Source organism: Oenanthe melanoleuca, chromosome 7, assembly GCF_029582105.1.
Source record: "Oenanthe melanoleuca isolate GR-GAL-2019-014 chromosome 7, OMel1.0, whole genome shotgun sequence".
Classification (NCBI taxonomy): Eukaryota; Metazoa; Chordata; class Aves; order Passeriformes; family Muscicapidae; genus Oenanthe; species Oenanthe melanoleuca.
The window spans coordinates 2,776,226-2,801,419 of record NC_079341.1 but is presented as its reverse complement, the minus strand read 5'-3'; the positions used below and the strand labels follow the sequence as shown (position 1 = coordinate 2,801,419).

General features: G+C 43.3%; 1 protein-coding gene across 9 annotated transcripts in view; it reads right to left on the bottom strand.

Annotated features, from left to right (window-relative positions):
* Positions 1–25,194, bottom strand: part of LRRFIP1 (LRR binding FLII interacting protein 1) — a 100,100-nt gene that overhangs the window by 53,930 nt on the left and 20,976 nt on the right. For 5 of the 9 annotated variants that reach the window (XM_056496091.1, XM_056496083.1, XM_056496085.1 and 2 more), the window contains exon 2: positions 1,583–1,669. In XM_056496091.1, coding sequence (XP_056352066.1) covers positions 1,583–1,669 — 87 coding nt within the window. Of the gene's footprint in view, positions 1–1,582; positions 1,670–8,343; positions 8,477–25,194 lie in introns of those variants that run through there. The other 4 variants (XM_056496084.1, XM_056496086.1, XM_056496090.1 and 1 more) reach the window with 4 other exon arrangements.

Genomic DNA, 25,194 nt, shown 5'->3' with positions numbered 1-25,194 from the left:
ATTTATGCCAGTGAGTTACAAAGAAGATTGTGATGGGTAGCTGGCTGAGTTTTCAATGACTGTGATATTTCAGAGGAAGATCCTGCCCTTCTCAATTTCTATCTATACAAAGTTTTCACAGGTTTTGAGATGACAAGCTCTTAATTGCAGGAGCTTTAGTTTTGACACCTAAATTTCAGTTTACTAAGACACCCTTTGCAGCATCAGCTTTTAATCTGCAAAGGGGTCATCAGCTCCATTAAGTCACCTGTAAATTAGATGGTGTCAGCTGCCAGGACACCCCTATTTACTCTGCTACCCAAACAAAACACATGGTGCCTGTTTAGCAGAGTCCTCCCATGGCTGCTCCCACATCCCCCCCGCCCCAGCTGCCAGGACAGCAGCTCAGCAATGACAGCACTTCCCAGTGTGAGCCAGGTTGCAAGAAACACCCTTCAGAAAGCAGCAACTGCAGCAGGAAAAGGTTCCCAATTTCCTCAAGCTTTGTGTTTGCAGCAAGGGAGCTGAGACACATCCAGACCTGCCTCACCAAGAGCTGAGTGTGGGCAGCCTGCCCAAGAGCTTCTTCTCTGTGGCTTCTCTTTGACTGCTGCAGCCTACTCTGCCACTGCTCTGCTGTCACATCCTGGCCCACATCCTCCTGTCACCTCCTGATTCTCTGCTACAGTGCTCAACCAGATCCTGCTCTGCACCACAAAGCAAATGTAGAACCACTGAATTACAGAATGGCCTGGGTTGGAAGGGACCTTAAGATCATCCAGTTGTACTCCCTGCCATGGGATGAGACACCTTCCACTACCCCAAGTTGCTCCACGCCCTGTCCAACCTGGCCTTGGACACTTCCAGGGATTCAGGGGCAGCCACAGCTTCTCTGGGCACCCTGTGCCAGGGCCTGCCCACCTCACAGGGAAGATGTTTTTCCTAATATCCAATTCAACTCTGCCCTCTGTCAGTGTGAAGCCATTCCCTTTTTTCCTGCCCCACGTTTACTCTTACTATGTATTCCCAGCCCACAAACTCCTGACTTCTTCCTTCTCCTTCAAAAACCTACTGAAAAAACTAAATTGTGATTACTGCTGTCCCTCTTGCAGCTACTCTGCTGTTTCACTGAATGCACATCACCAAGCACAAGTTTTGAGTGCTTCTGGTTCAGTTCACCAGGTAATGCTTTGCCCTGCTCCTGCCAACAGCAGCCCATCCTTTTTACAAACCTGGGGAGGGCACGGCACCAGCTGCACAGCAGGGAGCAGAACAACTTCACAGTGCAGTTACACAAGAGCCAGGAATCTTCCATATTCATTGGATTTCTAACAAAGTGATAAGAATCCACCACCTCTGAGAGATACACAAAGAAGCTGCATACTTCAAAGTTTAACATTAAACAAGAATTACTAACCACTAGGATTTGCTGTGAATAATTACATGGCTTCACCGAGATAAAATCCTTGCCACGATCCGTGTTTTTCTACAATCAACATTAGTTCCACGCAGAGTATTCCAACAAAACACAGATGAGCCCTCTGTTCCAGGATCTCTGAACATCTTCCTCCCTGCACACAGCCCCCCAAAGCCTCGGCCTTACCTCCTTCTGCTGCCTCTCCAGCTCTTTCATCCGGATCTCCCGCGCCTCCGCCCGCGCCGCTCGCTTGGCCGCGAGTCTCGCTTCAGCCTGGGAACAGGAACACAAGGATGGGGTGAGATGAAAGCTGGGCAACCCAACGGGGAGCACACTCTGGAAGCAGGGCAGGGAATGGGGAGGCTTGGCTGTAAACACACCTGTAGGAGTTAATTCCCTATTGCAGGTAATGGCCCTGCCTCCCCTAACTGGTTATCTTAACAGTCAGGTAAAACACCCCCTCCCTGAACACTCGTGTTTAAAAGAGCTCTTTAATTATTATTTATGTGCTGGAGAGGAAGCAGGGAGATTTATTTAAGAAAGGCAGGTTTTGCTCTTTTTGGCTTGGGTTGGTTTGGTTTGGTTTTTTTCCTCGCCTGCAGCGTGGATTTTTTTATTGATGAATTAATTTGACCAACACTAAACACATTATGTGCCATTTTTCCTAACCACTGACACTGTGCACACATACCTGGGCACAGGGTTTGGGTAAACACTGGAGTTCAATATGCACAGCTAAGGCTGGAATTATGGAGAAAAAATGCACTAGCTCCATTATAAATCTCCAAAATTCCATATTCCAGTCCAAGCCTCGCTGGAGTGGAATTCTGCCAAGAACGGACCTCTTGAGAGATCTACAGTGCTTCCTCACTTCAGCCCAGTTGGAAGTGATGGAACATGCTATAGAGTAACATTTTTAATATTCTACTTCAAATCCCAGGCAAAGCCAGCAGGTCTTACAGAGGAAAAAGTAAAATTAGCTTGGGCTTGGTACAGTATAACCGTGAGCAGCTCAGCAGGGAGCCAAAGGCATCACTCACAGCCTGGTGTTACACCTAACTCCTCTGCTTCTGAAACCTTTTACTCTAAGGACAGCATCCAAATTGACAGGATAAACTACCACAAGATCAGGGTCAAGCACACAGAGAAATCAAAACACTGGTGTTTTCAGTAGCGCTTCTAAACAGAAGGAAAACCTCCAAAAAAAAGAAAGGTGTGATTTCCTTTCTGTAAGTGCATTCACCACTGAAGCCATGGAAAAGGGTCACAGCCTTCAGAAACACAAACAAACAAGGAAAAAGAGAAAAATAAAGAGTAGGATGGTTGAAACTTGCAGTTAACAGCCAAGGACTGATGAAAATCAAGCACGAGCTGATGTATGGGAGTACCAGGAGCCCTGTGATGATGTAGATCCTAAAACCTCAGACTGAAGAAGGCCAAGAGAGGCTCTCATGAATCCATACAAATATCCCAAAGGCAGGTATCCAGAGGACAGTGCCAGACTCTTCTTAGTGGTGTCCAGTGGCAGGATGAGGAGAAGTGGCCATAAACTAAACCACAAGAAGTTCCACTTAGCATGAGAGGAGAATTTCTGTTCATTGAGGGTGGCAGAGCACTGGAACAGCTTCCCAGGGAGGCTGTGGAGTCTCTGTCTGGAGCCATCCCAAACCCAACTGGACATGCTTCAGTGTCACCTGCTCTAGGTGACCCAGGGGATTGCACTGGGACTCCAAAGGTCCTGTCCAACCCCAAATGTTCTGTGATTGTGTGAAGTCTGAAAAATTACCTGTGACAAGAAAAAAAGCCTTCTCAAGCAATTAAAAAAAAAAGCCCATGGCAGAAATTACAAAGGGCTGGTTTTGCACAGAGCTGCTCTCCCTTGAGTTCTCTGCCTGAATTTCAGAGTAAGTAGCTTTGCCATGGACACAAAGTCATAGCAGAAGCAGACCCTCCATACCTTCACCCAAATCCATCCCCTCTCACAAGCTGTTTCTTACAGAGCCAGGTGACAGCAGGCTCCCAAACATGTTTTCAACAGCACTTCCCAACCTGATGCAGCCTGTCCAAGAAAAGAAAGCAGCCCTGCTGCTGCTGGGCAAAGCCTGGGTGGAATCCCTGGCAGGCTGTGCCATGATCCACCTGCAGTGTTTGAAACTGCTCATGACACCCACTATCCAAACACGCCCTGAGATGTGTGCTAAAGGCACGAAATCACAGCTCTGGAAACAAGCCTGATACTGATGTGATCCCTTCTGTTTATTTAAAAATAAACACTGGCAAATCTCACCTGATAGAGGTGAGGAATAACACCAGCACAAACTGTTTTTTCCCTATGGAAAACAAAGGGCACTGAAGTCTCCATAAGCAAAACACACCAAACAGTACAGGCTGTGTATCCCCAACTTCCCTCCTGACAGGAAAATGCAGAAGCAAGATTATTTACATGTTAACATGATCATAGCTGTCATTCTTGTGAATTTCAATATTCAGCTGAGCTTTTACATAGGTGTCTATATGTACAATTCTGGTGTAATTCAAATTATACATATTTCCCTTTGTTTTCCCTGTATGATAAGGGCCAAAGGATTTACACGCTTGCTAGTTATGTTGCAGAATTATACATTCTCACAGAAGCAACAATATAATATGAAATGAAGCAACTTGAAAAATAGTATAAAAAGGTAAAACTTTAGCCAGTTTTTCTCAGGCCTTCCTGAGAAGGAGGCTCACCAGTTTCTAAATTACAGATACCAACTGCAGGAAGTTAAATGAATTTTACTTCATGCAAAACCACATATTTTGTGTGTCATTTCACAGGATATAACTCTGGTTTTAGTGCCAATACGTGGGGCATCTCTACTTTATTCTATTTCATCTTTGTAGCCCTCCAGCTGCCATTTAAAGCCAAGCTGCAAACCTTGTAAGAATAAAAACACATTTTCACTCAGCAGCTTTGACTAACAATGGCTTATATCTTAGAACAAACATACTGTTTATTTATGAACTTTTTCTTTCCATGACCAGGTCAGTTTTAAGTATCTTTGAATACAAACAACAGAAACAGTATCCTGGGTTCTTGAACTTTAAGTTAAAAATCCCTGGTTAGTATATACTGGTACCTTTGCAAGAAGGCATCAAGTGTTATTCCATCCTGAACACTCATATTTTAAAGCAACTAATTTTCATCACATCAAAACAAACAATTACAGAATTGTTTGGGCTGGAAGGGACCTCATGAGGTCTCCAGCCCACCCTCCTGCTCAAAGCAGGGTCAGCATCACATTCAGATCACACTGCTTAGGGCTTGGCCCAGATGGCTCTTGAAAACCTTGGAGTTTGGAGGCTCCACAGCCTCTCCAGGCTCCTGTTCCACTGCCTGAGCATCCTCATGGAATAAAAAAATAAGTCCCCACCTGCTCTTGGCTCCTTAGTGACCCCAACTTCTCTGTCAGAAGGCTGCTGTACCTTTAGGGCTGCATCAAGCACTAAGGAATATTTTCAGGCATGCTCTCAAGGATGTCTGGGTGCCATTTAGATGATTACACAGTTATTTTCACTGTGGTTCCTCACCAAACACCAGATCATTTGTGCTGGACAAAGGAGGGTTTGTAAGAAACAGGCCATCCTTCCCTAAAGGGTTTTGGAGCCCACGGCAGAATGACAGAAGGGGGGACAGGAAATATGCAAGGAGAAAGAAAAGGCTTCAGTATGTGAAGCTACCCACGAGTCTTTGGAGGGTGCTCTCCAGCTCAACAGAAATATATCATGCCATAGTCAGGCCAGCCATCAAATGCTCAACCTGTGCCCTTCATAATCCCATTTCTAGCATGCTTTGGTGGATGGAATTACTTCACTCAGAATGAATTTTTTGTTATACTCTGTAGGTGGCATTGGTGACAAACCTGGCGTCACCCGTGAGCTCAGAGGAAGTAAATCCATCAGGGCAGGGATAGTCCAGACCTCACTGGGCAGGATGTTAGCAAAGTCAAACCAAAGTCAGGTAGCAGCCCTAACACCCAACAAATCCTGCAGCAGGGCCTGTTGCACACAGGTTTTCCTGTGCCAAATCCAGCTCAGGTACAGTATGTGCCCCCCAGCACAGCACAGGGCAAGGACACCAAGAGCAGCCCCACAGCCACCCCCACCTGCTCAAGCTGGACATGTAAAAATAAAAACACAGGCCAGGCTTTCAGACAGACACAGAGAAGCACCAGATTTGTTGTGGGCCTCTTCCTCAGAAGCATGGGTGTGACTGAACTCATGGGAGTTTGTCACACCACGCTCTCTGAGACTCCTGGACTCTGCTCTGCTATAAATACCTTGATTTCTTGCACAGCCTGCAAGCAGCAATGCTAACTTTACATTTCTCTCTCTGTGCTGACTAAACCAAAACAGGCTTTGCCTGGCTGACTTTGGTCCCCATCCAGCCCAAGCACTTGGCAGAGCCCAGAGTCGAGTCACCTCTAAGGGCAGTAGCAGAGACAGGCACTGCAGCCTGCAAGAGACACCGCCGAACTTTAGAAAACCACCCAAAAGACTCACATACTTCTGAGATTCAGCTGTTCTTTAGGCTGCCTATGGCATAAATAACTATTCAAGGGATTAAAGATTTCTTTAAAAGATTAGAAATCATTTAGACTGAAGGAAGTAATCTTAAAATCATCTAAAATTCACTAGTGACTCAGCAAGCAATACAGGCCTCAATCAAAAGTGACAGATCGCTGTCAAAGAGAGAAGAATAAAAATATGAAGTCTAATTGCACTCATCACAAAGCTTTTGCAACTTCCCTTTTATGAAATATTGCTCATCTGACAAGAAGAACTGGCAACTTCAGCCCTACTGAGCATGTCATACCAAAAAAACCCAAACCTCATAAGAGGCTTCTGTAAAGCCCCATGGGCAAAACAAGAGGAGATGGCAACCAGACTGCTGAGACAAACACAGAACTGGGCTCCAGCTGAAAAATCATCACCTTAATTTATGGGACTTGCTCAAATACAACAAATATACACACTGAATACTTGGTTTTTTAGTGCAGTTGCTCAGAATGATTTACAGTCACCAAACCCTGAAACAAATGTACTGTTGAACTGCAAAGTGCTCATGTCTTTTGCTGGGCTACTTGCTCACCACTTGACCCTGCTTAAGGGTTACTTAGCCTGAAAATAAAAACCCAGCCCTGTGCAGCAGGGGGCCTTAAGGGGTCCAGTATATTTAGCTGTGAAAAGGGAAAAATACGCAGGTTGTAACTGGAGCACAACCACCTCTGTAAAAAAACCAAAGCAGGTTTTGGGCATCAGCTGGAAAGGATGAGAAGCATCTTCTGCCGCCTGCAGCAGTGGGGAGAAGAGGGAACATGGGAGCTACAGCTGCTGTGGAGTGACCCCTCCACAGCCCCTTTTTGAACAGCACTGGTGAGGAGCAGCCTGGCTGTGCCCGTGGCCAGAGGATAAATTAAAGCACAATGGTGAGGAAGCCGTGGCTTCCTGGCCCCGCGCGCCGCGCCGGGGAAGCTGCGCTGTCATTATCGCGGCGATGAGAGAATTATTTAGGTGAGTTGCTAAGGTAGAGGCCAGCCACACACACTCACACACATCCTGAAGGTGTGCATTCTCAGAGCCTTTCCCTCCTGGAATGGCCAGGGCTTCATTGTTCGCCTGGCAGCCCCAAGACACAGCCAACAAAGACAGGAAGTTATGCTGCTTTTCTGAGCGGTGAAAAATGACTGTGTTGACTTGCCACATAGTTACATGTGTAAGAGTTTTCCAGCTATACAAAGCATCCCTCAATTCCAGAGCACTCAAAATTACCTGCTTCTAAGACTACTAATCAAAGTCAGTGTCGTATTTTTTGTGGAGGATTGAAGTGTTAGCTTGCCAGCACCAAACCATACCCGGAAAAACTCTCTGATCCCACTGCCAGAGAAACCCTAAAACACAAGTTTGCCTGACTAAATTACACCTGCTCCCTGTAAGCAACCACTGCTGTGCATTGCTGAAATCACTATTCTCAGGCTGATTTAAACCTCTTGCCAACTTGCTAAGACACAGCCAGCCAGTCATTTTTGAGGCCAACATAATTTTTCATGACAGATGCTGTCCCATTCCAGTATTCTGTATCCCCTTCTTCAAATATTATAGGACTGTTCATTCTGTTCAGCCAAGTCACACTTCATCAGTCAAAAATCTGATAAGGTTTCTCGCACTCCTACATAATTTAAAGTCTGTTTGGACATGCAACACCTGATTTGCAATATTCCTGTAACACAGCCGACCAACATAACTACCAGGCAGAACCAGTGCTAACCCATGGCAATGTTTTTCTCGTCTCCATTTGAGCAGCATGTGACCTAACCCAGGAATTCCAGGAGCTTACCGGTGAGTGCTGACTACTTAGCATTGAAACAAGAGCAAATCATAATGACTTTCATGTTTAAGAGGTCAAACTAGCATATTTATCTGACTTTTTTTTGTTTGCATGAGTTACAAATACAAACAACACATCTTACTCATAGGGTAATGAACCCGTGAATCATGAAGGGTTCGGTCAGTCCACATCCTGCTTCACTCCTCACCTTTCTCTTAAATGCAAATCACTACTCAGAGGCACCAGGCTGATGAACCTTAGCCTGCACGTAAACACAGGGATTCCCTCCTAATAGCCCGACAGCCCATCCTGAGCAGGTCTGACAGCTCCTCTCCCCTTGCACTGACAGCCCGAGTGACAGCTCCTGCCGCGGGATGCCTGATGGCCCCAGGGGGCTGCTGTGACACTTAGCTTAGCCATCATTCAGCAGGTTCCGCTGGCTCCCGGAGCAGCTCGCAGCTAAGGCTCTGCTCAGTGATCATGCGAAGCGAGCCCGGGACAAGCCCCCGGGGCTGGGCTCCCACCACGTGGAGCTGTCCCGGCCGCGCTGCCCGAGCCCCGCGCTGGCCCCCGGCCTTACCTGCTGCTGGGCAGCCGGGCTGAGGCAGTCGGCAGCCGCGTCCATGGCTCCGCTCCGCCGCCTGTCTCTGTCCCCGTCCCCGGCGGGGCCCGCCCGGCACAGCCCGGCACGGCCCGGGGGCGGAGCGGGGAGCGCAGCGGGCGGGGAGCGGCCGGGGCAGCGCTGGATGAACGCACACCTGCCCAAATCCGCAAGGCAGCCACCACCCTACGGGCCTCTTCTTGTCCCCGAGGGACATACACAGCCCCGGGAGGAACATCCACCAAACACCCAGGGCAGATGCATAATAAATATATATATTCCTATTCACGCCACGTGGCCTTTGCACGGCCGAAACAAACCGCTCCGCTGCTGTTAATTGCTGCAATTATATCGGTGCTGCGGATTGCAGCAGCGGTGTAGAGCCGAGCTTAAAACGAGCCATCCACGCTGGATGGGCTGGTGTTGGTTTCATTCTTTCAGAAACGCTTTCATTACACGCTGTGGAGTAATGGGGGGAAAAAATAAAAACACACAGCAAACATAAAACGTGTAATTGAAGTCTGACAGTACTGCAGAAGAGTGGCTGGCCAAAAAATAAGGACATCCTGCGTTTCAAAAGGTCTCTGGGGATGAGCTAGATGAGCCGAAGGCACAGAAGGATTAGAGGGCACAAATGGTTTGAAGTGGCACTAAACGATACCCTGAGAACAACTGAAGGCACGGTGGGAGCAGATATCCCGGCTCCACGGAAATCACCCAAAATCCCACCGGATTCCACCCAAAGCATCCCTCGATTCCCCCTGCCTTCACCCCAAGTTCGCACGTGGCCAGGGAGGAACCACCGGCAGAGCTGCGAGGCTCAGGCAGCTCCTTTCAGCCACTGCCATTCTGCACTCGGGGAGAGTCAGCTCTTCCTGGCACGGGATTTTCCACGGCCAGCCAAACAGGTTACTCCTTAGCAACTCAGCCTGTGCCCTCCTTCCCGGCCAGCGAGCCCAGCGAAGGAGCCTCCACCCAGGCACTGAGCTCAGTTTTTCCATGAGCTGCCTGCCCGGGACAAGGAATCTGGCTGCCCAGGCTGGCACAGCACACGCTGCCATGCTGCTGACAGGGTTTTAGCTAACTTGGAAGCGCTGGCACTTTTTTACGTTTAGGGGCAATACTTCAGCTGGATTCACTGGCAATCCCTGGACCCAAGCCATGTCCCACTGTCCCTGGGAAGGCCAGTCATGCTTCCTTTAAATAAGAGGGATTAGGGATGTCTAACTTGCACCCTGCCCCCTGGGAGAAACTCTGCTTTAAGTCAGGTGAAGCTTTACAAGTCTAAACCAGACTGGTTTTATGTAAACCACAGAAATATAGAATGGTTTGGGTTGGGAGGGACCTTAAAGCCCATCCAGCTCCACCCCTGCCATGGGCAGGGACACCTTCCACTGTCACAGACTGCTCCAAGCACCAATGTCCAACCTGGCCTGGGACACATCCAGGAATCCAGCCACAGCTTCTCTGGGCACCCTGTGCCAGGGCCCCACCCTCACAGGGAAGAATTCCTTCCCAATATCCATCTGGAAGTGGGAAGTCATTCCCCTGTCTCCTGTCATTCCCATACACCTTGTCAAAAGTCTCTGTCACTTCTATAACAATTTCTTTAAGTGCTTGAAAGGCTGCAATAAAGCCTTTCCAAAGTAATTCCTTCCAAAGTCACATGTTTCATTAAACTCCAAAGCCACCAGTTGAGCCTATAAGTTGTTTTTAACTTCTCCACCAGGTAAACAACCCAACTTTGCTTTAACAAAATAAATCTGAACTTTCTCAAGTCCACTCCAGCATTTGTGTAAAGAAAATCATAAATACTACATGTTCCTGTGAAGCATGTATAACTTAAATCTTCATTTAACAGACACTTCATCCTCCAACAGGTCTGTCTTTTGTGAACAGCCCCAAGTCCAAGAGGAGTTATGCCCTAATTCCCAAAGGCTGCTCAGCATTCAGTTTTGCTGCAGGTAACAGCATGATTTGGGGTTTTCAACAATGTTTGGTGCTCAGATGTGAGGAAGGCACTTCTGGACTGTGGCAGCTCACCCCAAGCCAGCCAGGACCAGGCACTGGAGCTAATTCTTCAGGAAAAATACATGTTGCCTTATATGTAGAGGTTTTAACAGAGAAGGGGAGTGATGTTAACTGTGTAAATCCAAAGCATCAGAACAATTCAGCGTGACAAGTATCTTGATCTTAGCTTGAAACAGACAATTTGTTCTGGTTCTTGGTTAACAAGAATTAACCTCTCCTTACATTCACTGGCAAATCTCTACAGGTTTTGCACTGACTGGCAAATCTCTACAGGTTTTACACTGTCACTTGGAAAATACACTGAAAATATAAGTATTTCCTACAGCAGGCATAAATTACCCAACCCCCCCCCCACACGCACACCTTTTCCTATTTACTTTCCAAGCCAAGATGTTTGGTTTTATTCAGTTTACTTGAGGAAGCACTTCATACATACCCTGGGATAAATTCAAACAAACAACCATACTCCAACCTGCTGGGTCAGAACTGGAGGATCAAGAAGTCTTTTTAATGTTAGCAAACTTCCATTTTTTCAGCAATACAGCGCTGACAGTGCTCTGAACACACACTTCAGCATTTTATAATTGATTTTATATAAAAGGAGGCTTGGAATCCCAATCAAGTCCTGACAAATCCCCTCAAAACTGCAGTGCCTATCTGTCATAGCTCTCTCCTGTTCAGAACAGCAGCAGCATCTTCTAAAATTGGTATTTATTTATTTACTCAGCACACAGTTCTTGTGTCCATGCATTTCCCATCTGAAATAGGATTCTGTGGAAGAGTGGCATTAATTCCAGGACATATCTAGGCAGGAATGATGTCCCCAGTGGAAATATGCATTGCACATACTACAATGCTAAACTGAGACTAAGAAAAACAGGTAATGGGAGATTTAGAAGGGGGTGGGAAAGAGTCAGTTGACACTTTCAGAAACCTGGTGGGATAACTGTGAGTTGGGAATGTCTAAGCAGAAAATAAAAAGGAAGTTTACTGCAGCTCTGATTCCAATGAGACAGACTCCTTAACTCCTCATGAGGAACACACCTGTCCTTTGCAGACATTCACACACAAATGCATGCCTGCACTCAGACCAATGCAATGCTCCACAAATGCTGGCCCAAATCCTAAAACCAGCTTTCCAGAACTGCAGTTTACCCATAATAACCAACAGCCGAGAAGGTACATCAAAAGCAAGAGGGAAAGATCACCCAGTCACCCTCCAGGTATGTTAATATCACTGATAACTCAAATTCCAAGGAAGCCTGGCCTCCAGCACAGCTCATACTCAACTGCTTTCTATTTTGTCTTTAAGGCATGTTGTAGGTAGGTTAAGAGGCATGCAAGTAGGAATAAAGTAGTCAAAGCCTTTAGAGACAGCTTTAAAAACTGGAAAAACCTGCACCTGGCTCCAGCTTGGCCCACCTCAGTATTAATTCTTCAGCAATACAGCAGCCACTTCTCAACAGTATCTATCACCAATATATATAACTCAGATTATATAATTTATATCTATAAAAATGAAATTCTGTTCTGCACTTCCTGCATTTGCTTCAAGTGGTATCATTTTTGGTGGATTTGCCAGTGTTGGATTATTGGCTGGACTTGATCTTTCCCAACCTAAACGATTCTATGATTCTTAGAATTTTGGTAATGTCCATCAGTGTCTTATTCAGTCCTGGCTTTCCAAACAGTGGGAACAGAGAAAGAAAGTCTCATTTTGTGGGGAAAAAAAAGCTAAAAAATACTTTCTACTAGAAGAAATATTTGGTAACTCCAGTTTTTGGGTTTTTCTAATAAGGTTCAGAGCGCTGTTCTTTGAATGGTAAAGAAAGCCAAAAAAAACCTCTGGAGTGACACCCACACGAAGTCAGAGAGACAGGAAAAGTGATGTCTGTGCCTCATCATGATGTCTGTGCCTCACCACTTCATCATCCCTGCCTGCTGGGCCATCCTGGCACGGCTGGAGCCCAGCTGGCCAAGGGAACAAAACCTCCTTGTAGCCCGTCACCAGGGCACTGCACTCCAGCGCACGCAGCCAAGCGCTCCTTAGGAAAACAACGTCCGGTTTTCAGCACCAAAATCCCCTGCCAGGATCAACAGATTATCTGCTGTCCAGGCAGCCTGCAGGGAGGAGGAGGAAGGAAACTGCTGGATCAGGCACAAGGCAGACTGAGTCATGCTCCAGCAGGGAAGCTGGGAGGTTCTCGGGGAGCCTATGGCACATTTGTCATTCAGCTTCGCAACAGTAATGCCAGCAACATTTGGATATTGAATACGTTAAAGCCTGACTGCTTCAGCTTAAGAAATTTGAAATATGGGTGGATGAAAGCTTCAGAAATTGGAAATAAGGGTAGATGAAAAGTGACGTGATCTTCCTGTTTTAGAAGCGAGATTCAAGAGTGGTTCCAATAATAAAAATTCCTGACCTAGTCTTATATTTCTCCATTCCTTTGCTTAATAATGGGGGGAAAAAAGATCAAACCAAAGAAGAAAATTAGTTTTGGTTGGTCATCTCACAGGACCTGAGTGTACAGATATCTGTGTACAAAACCACAAAAATGACAAGAGGCATTTACTTGTAGAAAAGTGCTTCTCTGCTGGTATATCCACAGCACAAGGCTCTACTTCCAACCTAATGAGATCAAAGAGTCGGAATTAACCATTTCCACCACCACTGTAAATTTTGTGAATTGGAAACACAACAGTAATTCCAAAATTACACACAAAAGGGCAGAGGTTCTGCACTTCATCCTATCCCCATCAGGGATCTTAAGTGGGAAAACACCACCAGCATTTCCAAGCTCTGGGATTGCCATAGTTAAGTCACCAAGCTCTCCCACTCAAAACAGACAAAAAAAAAAGACAAATCAAATTCAGAGTAAAAATCAAGTCTAAAAAGTCAGACTTACAGCTAAACATCATTAGGGCTTCAACCCAAATATTTGACTGTATTCAGTAGAGAGAATGAACTAGGATGACACCTGAAATGAACAGGGATCACATGCTCTGCAAACACCAAAGAATCTCATTATCAAACATTCTAGCAAAAAATTGACAGCTCCCTTTGAGGAGCATTGAATTTTCTCAGACAGAGAGCATAATAAAGAATACCTACAGTGGAAACCTGGCCAAAAGAACTATTATGGTGTCCCCATGACCACCCTGACTGCAGCCTGAACTTATTTTCCTGGGTCAGGCTCATCCACACCCTGCAATCCTACGAGACTGAGATTTGGTGGGAGATTAAATGATGGATTTTTTTCCATGGAAAGTTTTTCTTGCAAGGGCATTCCAAGAGTGATTTCCAATTTTGTTTCTAGGGTTTCTCAGAACACCAGAGCTTTGGTTTTCTGTTTTCCTTAATTCCCAAGCACCAGGAGTGGGAGCAGGCAGACACTCTGCTGAGGGTGCTGCTGTGAGTTATCTATGTTTAAGGGCTCAACATTCTTGCTCCTCTTGCTCAACATTTTGAACCAAAGACTGGGAAGGGGAGGAGGGAATGAGACCCACGACTAATGACGGAATTTATACATGAGCACTGTCCACTTTGGAGAAACATTTGCTGATGTGTTTGCCAGGAACCCATCTTGGAGATAGAACTCAGGCATGTGAGCAGAGGCTGGAAAGTCATGTTGACACAGACCTTTTTCCCCCCACAAAGGAGCAGAATGTTTATTCTGCAGTGAACAGCCTGTACAGCTCTACAATGCAAGAGACAATTAGGAACTTGCATCCTACCTCGTAAATTATATTGCCATGGAGTCCCAAGGAGCTGCTGCTAAAAATACAACAATAAACAATATTTAGTCTAAACAATAACTGAGCTCCACCAGGAGCTTGCAGGGATTACCAAAGTAAATCCTGCAACAAGGAACTGGTCTTTAAACACCTCTTAAAACTGAGGTATCTCATTATCATTCCCATCTTGGCAGTGGTTTAGAGGCACTTATTATCTCAGTAAATGTTTTTGTTGGTGGGGTTTTGTTTTGGGTTTTTGTTGATTTTTTTTTAATAAGCATTGTAGCTCTGTTCTCCAGCACCACTCTATATATAGAGTGCACCACTTCCACTGCTATTTAGCAATCAATCACTCGTTCTGTTTCCACTCCAAAAAAGCAAAACAGGGATGAAAGAGCAAGTCCAGGATAGGGTGTTGGCTGGCAGCTCCTCAGTAAGTATCAACTGACCACATTTACGTCACTTCTTCAATTGGCATTTTCTCCCTAAATAGCTCTCTGGTCAGTAAGTGGTTGGTCCCACCAGGGAAGAATTTGGATACTTCTCTACAGCTGTTACCTCTGAGAACAAATCCATGTGTTTTCTATACCCTGGATAATACTGCAGTCATGTATTTTACATCAAGACTGTTAACTCCTGGAAACAGTTTTGGAGAAGTCCAATTGACTTTGAAAATAGCTGGATCACTCAAATAAATAATCAATCAGAAATGACACCTAGAAGGAGAAAAATAAACAAAGCCCACTGGCAGCATTAGCAAATATGGGCTGGAATTTCACAAGGAAAGCATAAAAATCTTCCCAGTGTTGTCTCCTGGAATAGTTATTTACATGAAGCTTCAGCCAGTGGTTTCTTCTATTTGTTTTACCCAACTTCTTTATGAAAAGAGAGAAGTTTCTCTTTGCAGTGACCACTTGTAGTTCTCTCTCTATGGCACCAGCAGCATTTTGCAGCAACTGTTGTCCTCATATAAAATTTAAATAAAACTGAACTTCAGAACACCCAAGTAGAATGGCTATACTGCAGATGACTTTTTAAATACCATATTTCTGTTTGATTGCAGAACTGCTTCTGCAATTAAAGTCACTCAGAGTTTACAAATAAGAGTTGAGTTGTATTTCAGACTTCTGTGTTTGACTTCTCTTTGGAAGCAAAGATCCAACCAGTGTTTCCCACTGAGAACTCATCCTCAGGCACCAGCACACAGCAGAAAAGCTCTTAATAAGGGAGCACACATGCAAAATTATTCAGCCACTGGTACACATTACTGAAGAGCAAACACATCTGTCTTGACCATAAAGTAAAGCACAATAACCCCATTTGGAACCTGCAATAAAGTGCAATTTCTCAACTGGTTCCTTTACAGCATAAACACAGGTTGGGGAGGGCTCTAGGGCTGGGTGGATGCCAACATCTTTTTGATGCATGGACATAAACAGAGGTTTTGTTCCTAACTGGTAAAAATACTTGAAGTATAAATAAGAAGTGAAATTCAGGGACTGCTATATGCAATGTAATCTGTAGGGATCACCCTCTGGTCCTCACTGAACTGCAAATTTCATCTGAATAAAAGCTGGTAAATCCTGAACTTAGAGCACATTAAAATGTAGATACAAACCCCAGCCACTGCTTAAAATAAAGAAAAGAAAATCACAAGTCTTGAAGCAAAGGTTACTGATGCTATTCTAGGGATTACCCAGTCTGTGGCACAAAATGATATAAAGCTTTAAGAAAAGGCATAAATAGAACACTAAGTTCTGCTTTTTTTTTTTGTTTTGTTTTTTTTTTTCTCAAATCAAGTGCACCTGTTTCCTGGTTTAATCTCAGCCAAAACCCCACATTTGCCTGCATCACAGAAAGAATAAATACATTTACAGGGAATTCATTATGTGTCCAACAACAGCACTGGGTCTCTGCAGAAGCACAGACTTTGCATACAGGCACATTCAAGATTGATTTATTCTTTTAAAGCCAAGTAAAATGAAGATCAAAAGCTTCAGGTAATCCACTGAATACTCTCCAAAGCTGAGATTTAATACCCACATTGCAGTTCCTGGACAGAAACAGCTCAACATGAGTTAAGTGATGGAAACAGCAGTGCTGAGACAAATCCTATCATTATTGTGAAATGCTGTAATATTAGAAATTAGATCATGTGAACTGCTCTTGTTTCAGTGTCACACTGATGTGGCCCCTTCCCATTTTGCAATAGGTCAGGACAATTTGTCTTTTAAGCTTCAGTGGGAAATTCCTGGAAGAGTTAACACCAAAAACTGTTCAGTGAAGTTGCACTGGTCTTTGACATCAATTAGGAGCAATGAAGAAATCCACAGCACTTCAGTTTCTTGTCCAGAGAACAGAGATTATATGTCCAGAGCTCATCTGTCTCTCTGGAGGGAAACAAACATAAGCAGTTTTTTACATCTTCAGGCACAACACATTAGATGTGTATCTAAAAAGCAAAGCAATTGAGAAATTACAAGGGAAAAAATAAAATAAAATCTTTCTCCCAGCTACAGTATTTTCATTCATTTGGGATACAGGAGAGCACATGGGAGGTAGAACTCTTTTTTGGGGGTTAATTTTCAGGAGCCACTCACTTAAGAAGGGGAACAGCCCAAGGAGTGTGAGACAGAGGCACTGACTACAGGAGAGGAGGTGTAAGAGGTTTTACTGCTGCCAAGTCTGCTACAGCTGTGGAACTGCCTCATCTCTGCTCTGAGAGAAATGTAAACCCTACAAGACATTAACAGCACAACAATAAAAAAGTACATTACTTGGAAAAAAAATAAATTACATTTAAAAAGTGAATTAAATGCTTTTACAGATTTAGTCCCCTTGACATAAAAGAATGTTGTGATTTATAGAGTACAGAGAGAAGCAAATGTTAAGGTCATTACCCCACCCAGTGTATCAGAGGAGAATCACTGATTAATTACTCCATCTAAACAGACCAAGAATGAACTCCAAGCTTGTTTGAACTGGCCTGAACCCCACAAGAGGGAGCAGCAATCAAGCAAATCAAGTAAATCAAGCAAAGCACACTTTTTTGTGTCCCTGAGGAGATACTACTTCCACCACACAAAGCTGGACCCTTGAATTTTCAATATAAATGTTTAATTTTATAGTTACTCACTCACAGAGGATGTGGATGAAAATTATCATTAGAGGATAAGAGACCCAGTAGAAGGGACACTCCTCTGTATTCCTACTGAGGACATGGTAATTCAGTTTTCAATTATTACCATTACCAGATACATTTCAACCACTTATGTGAAGAGGCAAACCAGCAAAGCTGGCAGGGAAGTGGGGATATTCAGAATTTGTGTTAGGTCTCCAGACCCCCCAGATTGTCAAATTAACCCACAAATTCTAGCTAGCTGCATTTTGTAAGTAATTCCTGCTCTGCATCCTCACTCTCTGCTCCACCTTCAACACTTTTGAAGTACTCAAACAAAACCTACAGGGTTTTTTATTTAAATACCAACTAGCCTGTCAAAAGGTAACAGCCACCAAATTCAGCATCACTCCAACTGCAGAAAAAAACCAAACAAAAAATACAAAAAACATGAAGAGGTTTGAAAAGGTTCACAATATTATTCCTTCAGGCTCCCACAACCTTGTGGCTAAGTGGAAGAGCAGGCAGCAATGTTCTGTGCTGACAGATGGCTTTTAAGTAGGAGCACCTCAGAGCACCAAGCAGAAGCTGAGGGCTCAACAAAATGCTGTTTTTAGGGGTAGAACCTCCTGCATTGTTTTGTCTCCTACCTCCCAGCCTCTTAATAATTTACTTATTAATAATTCATTGCCTTTTCTTAGTTAAGAGTGGGAATTGTAAAGAGAGACCATTTAACTATAAATTACAATAGAAAGTGGAAATCAGTGGAAATGTTTGGGAATAGACAGAGACAGAATTTCTTCTTTTTTGTACCTCAGGGCCAACAGAGCACAGCTGAGCTTGGTCACTGACACAGGAACTACAGCTGAAACCCATCATTAGTTCTTCTGGCAGCTCCTGGAGGGTGTGTTTGGTTCCCTTCTCATCCCTCTGGTATTTTTTATTGCTGCTCTCCTTTCCCAGGTTTCTCCCTCTGGGATTACCCACAGTGACCCCAACAGGTATTTCATTATATGCACATCCTACTGACTGACAAAGGGAGGAAAGAAGGAATCTCAATTGAAGCCATGCCTTTGAACATAAAAAAATGAGGATTTTACATTCTTCTGTAAAATCCATCACAGTGCCAATATCACAGACAGAAAAAAAACCTCCAAACCACATGAGACATTTTTACATATTCTGCGCTCCTTTGGCAATAGACTTTGCACACATCAGTTATCCCAATACAGATTTTAATAAAAGCTCTGACTGCTCCCCTGATTTTTTAAAGCTGTCTGTTATGGATGTAGAAATACTTGGAGCTACAGACATACAAAAGAACAGGTTTTAGAGGCATGTCTGCCAGAGAACAGATGATTTATTGTAAGTGATTCCAGAATATTGATGTCAAACATTCATCATCACAACACAGTTTACTACTAAAGCTGAAGTGAGGTTTTAGGTTATATTAAAAAACCAATCCACAATACATAAGGAAGTTATACAAATAATAACTTCCATTATCTTCTCAGCTCTGAAAACAATTTCATGGAGAGTAGCATTTCTAAAAGACTCACAGTAACTTCTCCCAAGCTTTAAAGATGCTCACAGCCATGTCACCTGGCAGAGTCAGATGGCACAAGAGTTTAAACCAACTAAAATTTGGAGAGAAGATCTCAAAGCTTGCCATGGTCAGTGATGCTCAACAGCCCCAATTAAGTAGGGAAGCAACAGAGCTCCTTGAAACCTGAGATGCTGCCTGAAAGGAATTTAAAAAAAAGTCTCCTTGAGGTCACAGAGAATTCCTGGTGACCTTTTGCAAACCTTTTGGTTTGTCCCCAGTGAACTCCACCTGCGCTTCCCTGGCAGTTCCAGAAGGATCCAGTGCCAGGCACTTTATACAGTTGAGAAATTCTCCTGTGGTACGAGCAGTGAGCTGAGAAAAATGTACCCTTGCCAAGCCAATTCCAAAAAAATCAATCAGTGCACACTCAAGGGCATGAATGACAAGCTTATTCAGCTGCTCACAGCAAACAGCAGGGAGGGAAGCAGCACTACCTGACCACCTTAAATGACCCTTAGAGAGATGTAAGAATTGTTGCTGATCAAAATATTATATAAAAAATTGCATGATTAAATTAAGATGGAGCTGCACACAGCACACAGCTACAAACTGATGTAATAAAACATTTTTCTGACTTTTAAGTCCAGCATAAATCTTCTGTTAGGAGTGCATTTTAAATACACTACATCAAACCAGCACACATTACTTGGGGAGTAAAAGCTGCTAGGGAGCCTAAGTGTGTAAATCTAGCATGCAGCTTGGATTTGATGCATCCACAAGGAACTGAGAAAGCCTAATTTCACCTCCCAAAAGCATTTAACACTACTTTACACCTAGCCAATGCCAAGGAAGAGACTTGTGAGCTATTTATACACGGAGATAAAAGAGCAAATAAAAAGTTTTTTTAAAAAACCCTTTAGGTCATCAAGCCTCATTCTATCTAGGAATTACAATTTTCTGCTATCCAGCCATTTTTTCATATAGTTTCTAGCAGAGAATAAAGTAAAAAAGGGAACTCTTTCTCTGAAAAACAGGTTTAAGTGAAGACAGAAGCTGGAAGTGCTGAGGATTGGGCCAGCATATGAACACATCCAGCTTACACAATGCTACCAGCAGGTTTAAGATTTCCTCTGAATAAAACATGTGGAGCTGCAGAATCCACACCATAGCTCAATTAATGAAGCTGTCACTTCAGTGGGCAGCAATATGACAAAATCAGCCACTGCTCCATTCATACAGCAGGGGGAAAGCTGAGGAGTTCTAGTTATTAACCTGACAGGGCTTTTGAAATCCTGGCAATGCCAAGGTTATCTGGAAACCACCTTGAACATTCAAAGGACACTCCCCAGCTAAGTTAATGGCTCGACAAGAGCTGCAGTCAGCAAAGCCTGCTGCACTGAAAGCCTGTAGCACAGAGCCTGGAAAAGCCATTGGAGTGTGCAACTGCAGCTTATGCAAATCCATGGTGCAGGTCTGGGAAAAGCAAGGCTAAATCACTTCTGCCACCAATCCAGCTGTATACCAGGAATAAGCATGATAAACAGAAGAGGTTTTTATAAAAATGCCTTTGTAATCATTCTGCTGCAGAAACTGAAATGCTCACATGCTTAAAAAATTACCTATCACATCACACTACACCTGCTAAGATACTACAGCTCAATATCCCAGCAGAAGGAAAAGTTACACACAAGAACAGGTCACAGTGCAATCCATATCAAAGGCCCAATTAGCATCTAGAAATTAGGATGTGAGAGAATATTGCTAAGTGTCATTATTTTTTAAAACTTCCCACCATGTTATTCTTTATCAGAAAAGCTGATCCACAGAATATTTAAAAGATAAGTAAGCATAGAGTATCATCCCAAAGAAACTTTACATACAAAGATACACCTGAAACAGCTCTTTAGTATGCAAGAAAAACTTAATTGGCTTCTTTTTGAAGAATTTAGGCAATTCAGAACAGTTCAGAAAGAACAAGTCACTTCACATTAGGCATGTATGAGTATCTGCTTTATGGCAGACTGAAAGCTGAGCACTGACACTGAAAACTGAGTAAGTTTTCAGCCCCAGCCCAGCCTCCACTCCTCACTGGCCATTCTCCCAGTTCAGTCTAGGAATAAATCTCCTCCAAACACTGCCTTGAGGGGTGGGAGGTGTTATAAGTACATATTGTATTATTGGCTTTTTGCAAATATTAAAAAAATGCTGTATGTACAATGTTGGAAAACTTTGCTCTATGAATATAGTTTTTTTTAGTTCTGCTATTAACAAAACTTAGAAATAGTATTGTGATAATTTTTTTTTCTTGGACTATAACATGGTGATGTAAAAAGCTTTTGTTCATGAAACTAACTCAGAAAATAGTAAAAAGATAATCAGGAAATTCTTCACATTCTTGGATTATCCTGTCTGGATAAAGATAGGGGTGAGAGACACCAGAACCCCAGGGAAGAAATTTATTGATCAGAGAGTGTGTGACAGGATGGACAAGGAAAAAAGTTGATTTACAGATGGGGTGGGGGATGATTTTGAAAAATGCATAAAAGTCTATGAATATGCAACATGTTAATGCATTTTTAAAAGTGTTTTCTGAGTTAAGGTGTGCTCTTGGCTGAATGCCAAGCACCCAGTCACCTTTTGCTTTATTGTTTCTCTCTTATTGTCTTCTATTAAAACTTTAAAAGTTTACCAAAAAAATAAACCTGCTTTTCCACAGAGGGAAGGATGCTCTCCGACATTTCCAGCAGGAGCAGAGCTGTGCAACAGTTTCACTGGGGAACACCCACAAAGCTCCATCATTAAGGAATGCCTTGGGGATGGATGCAAGCCTTCCCGCTGGCCACTGCAGCTTGCCCAGGGCCCTGGCAGGCAGCCCAGCAGCTCCATCAGCCTCTGTCCCAGTTCCCAACAGCAGGCACTGAATCCCAGCCCGTGAGCACTGACTTCACTCCCTGCAGCACACACGGGACCCTGCTGTGCTTATCTCAGGCAGCAAAGCAAACGCTGGCTCTGCAGAACCCTGTCCTGGGCTGCCTTGGGAGGTGCCACTTCCCAGCTCAAAGGAGAGCCCAGCTGCCCTGAGCAGAGGATGCTTTATGTCATAAATACATATTATGGGATTAGCTTTTCACAAATATTAGGGTGGGTACTATATGTGTGTTTTTAAGATACAGTTTTCTTTAGGAGTAACATAGGATGATAAAGTGTCTTTGTAGTAAGTAAACTACCTGCTTAATTACATAACACCCTGTAAAAACACCTGCTACTGATATACCAGTTACCAGCACCAATCCTCTATAAAAATTAAGACTGATAAGAAAAATAAATGAAAACCCCAGCCAATAAACACACATGCTCTAAAAAGGCAGACTCAAGGAGTGGCCATGTAGAACAGTTCCTGGAATATGGAAAATAGTTTATAGAAAAGTTTGAAAATCTATGATGGGTCTATGAATATGCAACAGGCTGGTGAATTTAAGGGGTGTCTCCAAAACACCCCTTGAATGCCAAGCACCCAGCCATTATAACCTTTTGCTTTATTGTTTGTTTTTTACTGTCTTTTAATAACCCTTTTGAAATCTACCAGGAAAATTAACCTCATTTTTCACCCTTTACAATTCTGCCTCTCCAGAGGCTGGACCTCCTCTGATTCTCCCACTAAAAGCACAACCTGGATGACTCATTTTAATTGATTGATACAAAATTACCCTTAATTTCTTTTCACCAGGTATCACCTTTGGAGATAAATTCTCCACTTAAATGTAACAGAACATTGTTGCAGCGAGGTTGCAATATTTACTCTTTACAAATAAGGATTTTTCATCTCTTATTCATAAAATATCCTTTTCAATGTTCTGGCAACGTTCAACTGAGATCACAACTTGCCTGTTTAAATATGGACCACACAAGGATTCTAGCTGGGATGGACAATGCAAGTATAACACTGGTAGCATTACAAGGTCAGCAGTACCTGATTTATGTGGCCAACACCATCACCCACATAAAATAAACCACTTGGTTGATCAGGATTAAACATGGAGTTTGCTCTGTATTAAATATTTCACATGGTTTAGCTTTTGTTCTCAAAATGGCACATAATTAGCAAAGTAGGTGACAGGTTTAGTGTGCTACTCCTAGAATTTTCATGCAGATTACTGCAGCTTAAATATACTCTGGAAAAGGGAAGCTTTATCACAGTCACTGTAAAGTCATACACTCCCACCTCCTTACAGCAAAACATTGTCCAGCTTTCATCCCAGCCATCTCTTTTATGAAGGAATTTAAGTGTTTATCCTATTTCCATCTTTGTGCAGTTTTTTATTAGCCCTGTAAATTCCGCAGGATTGTGCTGCTGGGAGTATTGATCATTCTGCTGGAGCTTTTAAATCTTGCTGTGATATTGCACCAGTTGCAATAACAACCACCTCTCACCAGCACCACCAAGCCAAGATGAAGGGTTTGTTATCACCTGATGATGTTCAGGATTCTCTGCTTCTTCCACCAACTCCCCTGCAGCAGGAAGAACCCTAAATAGGCCGATTATCACTTAAAAACCTCTGCCCACCACCTGAATATTCATTTGGCATTTACAGAAGGAATTCCCGTGTTTCTCCTGTGCTGAATCCATAGCGCTGTTCCCACTCTGCAGGCAGGGCTTGACCCGATCTCCTTAGGGAATTACTGCAGGCAGCTGCCACCCACCCATCCTGTTGGTCCCCCTGAGCAGCCCCAGGCACACAGGGGACAGATGGCACTGCTTCCTGCTGCTCCAAGGAATCAGCCTGGCTCAGACCCCTGAGGGATGCCAAGGGATACTCCCAGAGCTCAGCCCCACTGAACCAACCGCTGCTCCTGGAAAATCACAAGAAATCAGTGGGTGAAAAACAAAGTTCACTTCCCTGGTAGATTTTAAAAGGTTTAATGAAAGACAATAAGAGACAAACAATAAAGCAAAATGTTATAATGGCCAGGTGCTTGGCATTCAAGGGGTGTTTTGGAGACACCCCTTAAATTCATCAGCCTGTTGCATATTCATAGACCCATCATAGATTTTCAAACTTTTCTATAAACGATTTTCCATATTCCAGGAACTGTTCTACATGGCTACTGCCTTTTTAGAGCATGTATGCTTATTGTCTGGGGCTTGAATTTATTTTTCTTATCAGTCTTAATTTGGGCTGTGGTCTTCTAATTTCTAACTTCAATTTCTAATCAGGATCAAGTGTCTTCACTGGGTGTTACCCAACCAAGCAGGCAGTTCACTTACTACAAAGACACTCTATCAGCCTATGTTACTTTTAAAGACAACTATATTTTAAAACCATTTCAACATCACACAGGCAGTACCCACCCTAATATTTGCAAAAAGCCAACACCATAATACGCATTTATGACAAGTGATTTCCCTGCTCATCCCCCTGTGGCATCTCAGTGCAGAAAGAAAAAAGAAAAAGAAAGAAAAAAAAAGAAAGAAAACTGGCCGTTTTTCATCATGTTCATGCTGTGAAGTTTCCCCATGACAACGCTGCTGATTTTCACAACTGCTATTTCTGTCACTAACAAAAGAAATAAAGGATGGGGAACAAAGGGAAAATTGAGTAAGAAAGGGGGAAAAACACCACCCTAGTGCTGGAAATATGATTTGAGTGTTAGAAAATGGAATCTGACGTATAAAGGGTACAAAACTGGCAACAACTGTGTTCTTTCATTTGTGTGAAAGACAGCTCTGGCACAGGAAGAAGAAATGAGACCTGGAAGTCCTGTTTGTTATAAAATTTAAGGCTTGATCTAGCTGTGAGACTAACAAGGAGAAAACAAATTTAAGTGATGACCTGTCATTCTAAAATTAGTTTCATTAAATGCATTTACTACGAGCAAATGCCTTTCTGATGACAGAAAAGCCAGGAAAGGACTCTGGAAAGCTGCATGTTCCTCACAGCACACATCATCCTCCAAAACTAGATTCATGCCTGTCTGGTAGGTATAATATAAATAAAATATATCTATAAATATATTATAAATATATAAATATTATTTAATACTTAATTATTGTATATTAATTAGTATATAATATAACTCTATTATAATTATTAGTGGTTTTTTATGGGCTTTTCCACGTTGTCTTAACATGAACAGTACTTAAGAGCCACCTTTGCAGCCCCTCAGTGTCAAAAAGCACAAGCACTGTCCTGAATCCCACAGAGCTGCCCATAGCCTTTACAAAAAGAACAAATGTTCAAGTGTTCACACAGAGCCATAGTTGTGCTAAATATAAGTGGAATATTATATTCCTGATCTTAAAGAAGCATCAGAATTGACAGTATGTGACCACATTTTTTTCTAGCACACAAGCTGTACAAAAATAGTTTTTTCTCCTCAAACCAAGACTTTTATGCCT